Source organism: Passer montanus, unplaced genomic scaffold (assembly GCF_014805655.1).
Source record: "Passer montanus isolate IOZ18808 unplaced genomic scaffold, ASM1480565v1 scaffold29, whole genome shotgun sequence".
Taxonomy (NCBI): domain Eukaryota; kingdom Metazoa; phylum Chordata; class Aves; order Passeriformes; family Passeridae; genus Passer; species Passer montanus.
Genome location: NW_024367596.1, coordinates 4057198 through 4065342, shown reverse-complemented (window position 1 = coordinate 4065342; position 8145 = coordinate 4057198). Strand labels below are relative to the sequence as shown.

General features: G+C 47.5%; 1 protein-coding gene across 1 annotated transcript; it reads left to right on the top strand.

Annotated features, from left to right (window-relative positions):
- Window positions 1-376: 376 nt before the first annotated feature.
- Window positions 377-4705, top strand: EIF5A2 (eukaryotic translation initiation factor 5A2). Its single transcript, XM_039713504.1, has 4 exons — window positions 377-663; window positions 2093-2197; window positions 3429-3560; window positions 3821-4705. The coding sequence occupies exons 1-4, from the start codon at window positions 499-501 to the stop codon at window positions 3878-3880; spliced, it is 462 nt and encodes a 153-aa protein (XP_039569438.1). The 5' UTR covers window positions 377-498; the 3' UTR covers window positions 3881-4705.
- Window positions 4706-8145: the final 3440 nt, after the last annotated feature.

The window sequence follows — 8145 nt, the reverse complement described above, 5'->3', positions numbered from 1 at the left end:
CAGTACTAATAATTCCACCATTAACAGAACATCACACAGAAACCTTTGGTAAGGAACTCGGCCATCTCCATCCCTTTAGGCTGATTATAATGGTCTCAAAACGTTCGTTTCTGATTACTCCGAGCGGGGGCACACGAGGCACACAAAGGAGTTTTGTCTGTACAGTCACACACGGCTTTGGGGACATTTTGGGGACACACATTCCCCCTAAAGTCGCTCTAACTCCCAGGCCGCCCTCACGCACCCGCGGCCGCCTCAGCCGCCCAAGATGGCGGCCGGCCGTGTGCGCTGTGCGGAGGCGCCGCCTGGCGGCCGGTGAGCGGCGCCTCCGCAGCGCGCTGACCCCGCCCCCGGGGAGGGGNNNGGGGAGCCCGGCCCGCGCTCCCCGCTCGGCTCCGTGCCCGTCCCGCTGTCCCCCCGCGGCCGCGGGGCCCCGAGCCGACCCCTCTGTCGCTGTCGCGCAGCCCCCCCGCCGCCAGTGCTCCCCCCCGCACCGCCATGGCCGACGAGCTCGACTTCACCACGGGCGATGCCGGCGCCTCCTCCACCTACCCCATGCAGTGCTCGGCGCTGCGCAAGAACGGCTTCGTGGTGCTCAAGGGGCGCCCCTGCAAGATCGTGGAGATGTCCACCTCCAAGACGGGCAAGCACGGCCACGCCAAGGTGAGCACGGCCCGCAGCGTGCGCTCCTGCGGCTCCCGGCCGGCAGGGAAGGGTGTAGCGTTTCACTGGGCTCCGTGTCCCGCCTTCGCCTTTCTCGCAGCGGTGTCTCATCGCCCCAGAGCTGGCTCCAGGGGGTTCGGTCGTGTAAAGCAGGAAGGATTGAGGACGGGGTGGTTGGGGTTTTTTTTTCTCCCAACTTTAACTCGTTAACGCTTAAAAAAAAAAAAATTGAGGACGGGGTGGTTGGGGGGTTTTTTTTTCCTCCCAACTTTAACTCGTTAACGCTTTAAAAAAAAAACAACAAAACAAACAAAAAAAAAGCTTTAACGCTTATAGGGACACAATCAGTTTGTGTAGTGGGGGTAGGGTAAGTTCTGGAAGGGGGGCTGATGAAATCACTAGGGCGTGGTTGGGTTGTGCTGTCGCTGCCCACCAGAGCACTTCTGTGTCTGCCCGTGCCGGCAGACTTCCACTATCGCAGCGCTGGACCAGGGGCCGTGCTGGGTTACATAATCCCCGCCTCGGCGGACACGCGGTGCTCTGAGGGCCTGCTCTGGCCCTGCTCTGCCGCCTTTGCCTCGCAGCTTTTCTTTATTCCAGCGCCCACAGAGGAGTGCCCGTGCCCGGGCAGGGACGTTCTCAGCCGCTGTCTGGGGCTGCAGCCCGAGCAGTTGGCTTGTGCAGCTGTCCAGAGCTCAGAGCAAGGCTGAGATCCCCATTCATTCATTCATTCATTCAGCCACACTTTAGGGTGGGTGTATCAGAGTTTAAGACAGATCTGTTACAAGCACAGACTAAGGAGATTCATAAGTTTCCACAACCTTGTGCGATATGTGTAGGGGAGTAGAGTGTTTGGGCTTGTCCAAGCTAGAGTGGACCAAGCTCTTCCTAGTTCTTTCCCTTCTTCTTCCCCTTTTATTTTATGGCTTGTTTTAACAGACAGATCCAAATTTCTTAAATACAGAAACAGCTGTCAGGAAAGGACATGAGGAGAACTGGTTAAACTGGTCATCTAAGCTCTAGCTGCAGCAAGCAGTGCAGCTAGCATAAAGGGAGGTGGGAGCTGCTCTGATCTCTGTGCATGACCACCTATTTTCCCCTTAGCTGCCTCTTAGAACAGCTAGATCTCAAAATAAACATCTTCTTAACCACTGTGAACTCTTAGCTTGCTGCTGTAAATCTGCAGAAGGCAGTGGAAGATGACAGTGCCTGGTCTTGCTCTCCTGTAGGGTTTCTGTAGTGTGGAAGGGAGTGAGAGGCCCTCTCTTGATGCGAGGGATGTTTTCATACCACAAGCAAAGGGTTGAGGCACAATCTGGGATTGCACACGATCTCATGGGAAACTGAGCAGAACCAGCAATACTGACGGCAACAACATCTTGCTTCTCTAGGACCAGCAGTAACTGAAGCTGTTTTTCTACTCTTACAGGTCCATTTGGTTGGTATTGATATCTTCACTGGTAAAAAATATGAAGATATTTGCCCATCTACTCATAACATGGATGTCCCAAATATCAAGAGGAATGATTACCAGGTGAGTTGAGTCATACGAGGCTTTATGCTTTTAGTACCACACACAAACTCTCTTCATCCCCAAATTTGCCTTTCAATAAAGTACTGTTGTCAGAATTAATGGGACTTGCCTGTCTAGACATGACATAGCTGAACTCAGAGCATTTACTGACTTGCTAAAACTGCCGAAACTCATTGATGGACAGAGAGCTCCTTAGTGTATAAACAACCTCAGGTCAGAGTAGCAGTCTTTAAGCATGACAGGTAATAGACATAATTCATACCATGCCTTTTTTAGCTATTGTTATAAGGCCACTTCTGGATTCTTTGTGGTACTGGCATCCTTTAGAATATGGAGAGGGGTTTTCCCTGCTACAAGTTAATATTAGTTAAAGGAGAACCAAGATCTCACATACCTAAATTTGAATCCAAGCATAAATTGTTATTTATAGTTTCACTCTTACATGGGGTAGATGAATCACCAAAACAGTCCTAAATGGCATCTGATGTGAATTCTAACTGCCAAAGTTTCTGCTCCTTATGGGGAAAGTGGCTTTAGGTGATATCAGGTAGTTTTGAAGTTCCTGAGCTCTGCAGTGAAATACATATATGAAGGGGGCAACTTCTGTAGTGCCTTCTATGATAGCACAGTTCAGATTGAGTTGTAAAATGTTTCCTATCTTTTCATTTCACTGGGAATAGTTTTGGTCAGGAGCTGACATTCCCCTCAGCTCAGGCTTTTGGTTAGGCTGGAAACAGCATTATAAAAGTGGTCCAAGGCTTGGTGGTTGTTCCCTAATTTATTAGTGTTTATTGTAAATTGTAGTATCTCATTGTAGAGATGCAAGTAGGGAAATGTGTAGTTACACTGTTGTCTGTTTTGGACACTTTATACAAGCAGTGCTGTTGAGTGAATACCATTCCAGTTCTTGTTTCTAGTTCAGTGATGAAGAAAGCTGAACCACTGACCTGGAAGCAGTACATTTCCTAAATCACACAGATGGGGTTTCTAGTGTCTCATCTACTAGGAAGTAACCAGCAGAATTCTGTTGGTTCTTTATAACAATGCCTTCTGCTACAGTTGCCCTATCTCTCAGCCCCCTGAACTTCTGTTAAAAATTGATTTAAATAAGGTTTTTAACTGTTACAGAGTAGTAAAGAATTATTGTAACAGGTACAGTTCACTGCCTTCTGCTTACATAAAGCTACTACCTGCTGACGTTAAACTTGTGAAAATGAACTTCTCTTTGCAGCTGATAGGCATTCAGGATGGATATCTCTCCCTGCTGACAGAAAGTGGTGAAGTTCGTGAGGATCTAAAGTTGCCAGAAGGGGATCTTGGCAAAGAAATAGAAGGAAAATTCAATGCCAATGAAGATGTGCAGGTAAGTAGGGAGGGTGAACAAGAACAGTTATGGTTAATCCCACTTGATGATACAATGAAGGAGCCTTACTCTGACATTGACCACTTGTATCTCTTTGTGAAGGGTGGGCTTGAGGGGTGGGGGTTGGTCCTTTGAGATGTAGGAGGACATTTGGACTGGAGCGCTCAAAAGAGATGGGATAGATATTAAAATGTGAAAGTCTGTAACTTCTGGGAGCACTTCCTGTGGCCTGGAGCTCACCTGTGTGTCTTCTCTTCCAGATATCTGTCATAAGTGCAATGAATGAAGAATGTGCTGTAGCCATAAAGCCTTGCAAGTAAAGAAGATCTCCAGGCTCGGGCAACTGCTCAGGTCTGGACAAACCACAGATCTATAAATTTGGTCCTTATTGTCACCAAAGCTCTGGCCTTCACAAGCAACCTCATTTCCTTTTTGAATTGTTAAAAAGCAGTGCTGGATTCTGGATTAGTGTTGCAGGCTAACTGGCAGTTTTCAAAATCACTGAGATTTTAATTCCTTAATTGTAACTATTTTAACATTCCTGTGGGTTTCAGCTATGGATCTAAGAAACCAATCAGGTGTTACTAGTGGATATATTTTTATTTGCTTGAGCAAAACAGTGTTTGTCTGTATGAACAGACAAAATACAGTATTCAGGGGCTTTTAGATAAGCTGGTAGGTATCTAGGGTTATAAAGTGACCTAGAGCACAAATAGTATTTTTCTTGACATCTTTAGGTAGAACTGACAATAAAAGTAGCTTTTTTTGGTTTTTTCCTTTTTTTAAAGCTTAAGTACTTTGTGGATTGGGACTCTTGCAGAACTGTAGGTGCCAATCACAACTTTTAGACCAAGAAACTCAAGTGATCAGAAATGCCAGCTGGCTTGACCAAGCCCCAGTGGCCATGTGCAACTAAACTGTATTACCTCTGTTTTCTTCTTTGCCAACTTGTTGGCTTATTGTAACGATAAAATGGTTTAAAAAAAAAAAGCCTACCTGTGGTTTAGGCAGGCCTTTGGAATATTGAGTGGGTAAGACATAGATAGGTCAAGGGGACACAAAGGTGAGAATGGATGTTAAAGCTATAGACTTTCACTCGAGGCCTTTGTCAGACTTGAAAAATAAAATAGAAAAATGCAGTTCAATTGCTTTCCTTTATTATATTTATCTTAAACTATAAAAGGGTGACAAACTCCATGGGAATCTGTTGCAGTGCTTCCAGCTTTAGGTTTTAACCTTCAGGTTCAGACCATATTTTTGTAGCACAGGGACCACACATTTTTCAGAAAGTGGGACAAACTGTAGCATTGAGCCTAAACTAAATGCATGTGATTCTTTTTTTTAAAAATAAAACTATTGTATTTTCAAAACATAAACTTGACAGACAATACCGAACAACCATGGCTTCAGTATAAAAGTAAATAACTTGCTACCTAGTTAGGGAAGCTGGCTCCTGTCCTGGGGAGTTCTGAGTCATAGCAACATGCATGCATGCCTCTGACTATTTAGTAGCTTAACAAGGCTTCACAGCAATAGTTATGGAAGGATAATTAGCCTGCTCCTCTCTAAGGTGTTCAGCTTGAATTCTAAAACTTTGTGACTCTTCATGAGTGGGGAAACTTCCTTAGTCCCTGGCTCAGACCTCTCTTCACAGCTGATAAATTGTTTCATGAACTTGCCTTAATGCTGAGTGGCTGATGGAGGATGACACAGGAGCTGCCCCGGACAGCACGCACAATTCACACTACTTGGCAGCCAGAGTTGGACTCCATGCTGCTCTTAACTGCTTAAAATGTTTCCAGCTTCATAGTTTGTACTCTCTAGTCCCCAAAGGGCTCGTGGCAGCTGTCCTGAGCTGCCCTTGGCCACACTGGGGCAGGGCTTAGCAAACCTTGGAGGTGCAATGCAGGTGGCAGAAGCACGCGCTGTCCACAGACTTCCCACGCCGGGGAGAGCAGTACCAGTGGAGCTAAAGACAGCAATAAATACATTCTGGTAATAAAGCACAGATGCCTGGACACCTGGCAGAGGTAGGACCTGCCACACGCTCTTGCCTAGCACAAAACATGTTGCAGGTGAGCTCTATAAATAGCACCTTGACTGAAATGGCAAAGCTGCTTTTTAAAGAAGCTCTAGATTGAAATACTTCCAGGATAGTTCTAAAGTGGATCAGGAATAGTTCAGGCTAGTCTGCACTGTGCTCCCTTCTGCCTCTCCATCAAGCTGGTACCTGGAAGTCAGCTTTGTTGGCTTTTGAGGTGACTGTAACCATTGCTGCTGCTGCTGGCAGCAAGCTGAGCTGTGTGGTGTCACAGGTTGCTATGTCAAACTAATGCAAGTTCTATCACCATATTACAAATACTTCCAATATGCTTGAAAACTACAAGACTTGAATTTGTCCTTGCTCTGGTAGTGCTTTGGTGTGTTTTCAGGTTCCTGTCTGTCCTCTTGTTGGCAGACAGGTTCTTGATGTCACTGGCCCACAATCCGAGCAGTTCCTCGGACTGAGCTCTGGGACCAGGGCTGCTTGAAGCCCTGCGCCTGCAAGTGGAGTCCTGGCCTGACTGGAGTTTTCAGGTACCACAGCAATCTGAAGAGAGAGGTTTCATGACCTCCAGCTTGCTGGAAGAGGCCCTCCTCAGGGCTTCCAGATGTCCTTCTATTGCAACCTTCAGTTCTGCAAGATTTAAATGATTAAATACTTCATTATAGTTTGTTCTTAAATACTTAGTTGTCTTTGTGAAGCACTTCAGACACCATGGAAGTGCAGAGCATCATGCATGAAGTTTCCCATAGGTACATAAGCATGTCTTAAAGCATAATCTCCAAGTTTCAGTAAGGTTGCTTCTAAATTAAAACATGTATTTGAAGCATTTTTTTTTCCAAAGTAAGACGCTTCAGTTTCCTGTCAGAATCGTTGCAACAAACTTTGTGATCAGTAGTCCATAGAGATGTGTATTTTTAATATCCATAACCAAGTGCTTAGGGAAGTTCTCCTTTCATAGCTTTACTTTAAAACAGGTCTTACAGGTGTATTTGTTCTGTATTACTGTCTTAACACTTAAATTGTGTCAAAACCATAAACTTCTTATAGCTGATGGCAATTGCTTAGGGTAAAGCCTGTGAACACAGGGAGGTGGTGAGGTATTTCCACTCCAAATAATGCGTTTTTTTAATGACTCCTGTTCATTGAGTTACTACTTCACACAATTGGAAAGACTGCAGTGTTTCCTGCCTCAAATGTTGGCAAATAATACTTTGAGAATTCAGTAGATCCTTCTAATTTTTGCTTATAATGGTGGTTTTTCAACTGGGCTCATCCTGGTTGAGCCATGTTCTCAGGGCTGTTTTTTTTTAAGCTGAAGTTCATTGTTTCTCTTGCAGGTTTTTCTAATCCAAAGTGTACCCAGAAACGGTGCACGGTCTGTAGTTTCACAATACAGATAATTTTACATAATCTTTAAAGAAGTCAAGTTTGTTGACAGTTCTAACTCTTATGGTTACTGCAGGTCAGTCTCAGAATCCAAAATTCAATAAATCCCACTATTTTATTTTTTTTTTTTCCTTCGGTTGAGTAATTAGAACGTAGTTTGTTACAGTAGAACTAAACTTCAGGCTACAAAGAGACCTTGTCCAGGATATTTCGAGCATCCCCTGGGAATGAAGGTGTGGATCCTGGAGCCATCGGCTCGAGGTGGGCAGAGGCTCTCCAGCACCCGCACCGTGGCCCTGCAGTATTTGGCAGCCGAGAGTGACTTGGTTTGTTGAATCCGAGGAAATGTTTGCTGTGCTTTGCTGTATCGCAGACCCCTTTTGTCCTGTGCTGTGTGTTGTAAGCGAACGCGGCTGCTGCTGCTGCTCCCGGGGCCTTGTCCCCGCTCCCGGGGCCTTTTCCCCGCTCCCGGGGCCTTGTCCCTGCTCCCGGGACCTTTTTCCCCACTCCCGGAGCCTTTTCCTCGCTCCTGGGGCCTTTTCCAGGCTCCTGAAGCCTTTTCCCCGCTCCCGGGGCCTTTTCCCCCGCTCCCGGAGCCTTTTCCCTGCTCCTGGGGCCTTTTCCAGGCTCCCGGGGCCTTGTCCCCGCTCCCGGGGCCTTTCCAGCCTTTTCCCCACTCCCGGGACCTTTTTCCCCACTCCCGGGGCCTTTTCCCCCGCTCCCGGGGCCTTTCCCTGCTCCTGGGCGATCCCGACCCTGCAACCCGCAGGATCCGGGCGCGGCCGCAGCTCCGGCGTCTCTTTGGGAAGCTCTGTTAACTGTTCTCAACACCGTGGAAACGATCAGGGGAAAGATTTGTACGCGTGTGTGTGTGTTTTTTTGCTCCAGAAATATTAAAGGTGTCAGTGCTGTGGGGAGATGGTGCTCGTTGCAGTGACGGGAGCGCGGTGGGGCTGCCGGGGGTGGGGGGGGGTTGGCAGCCCCTTCCAGGGGCGGGGGCGGGCGGTTGCGGTTGGTGCGGGAGGCAGAAGGCGCGCGGGAATGACGCCGGGCGATTCCACACGGCATTCCCTCCGCGGGGCCGCCATCTTCCCGGGAGCGCCGGCGCCTCCCGGCGTGCCCGGCGCGCTGACGTCACCGCCGCGGGTATAA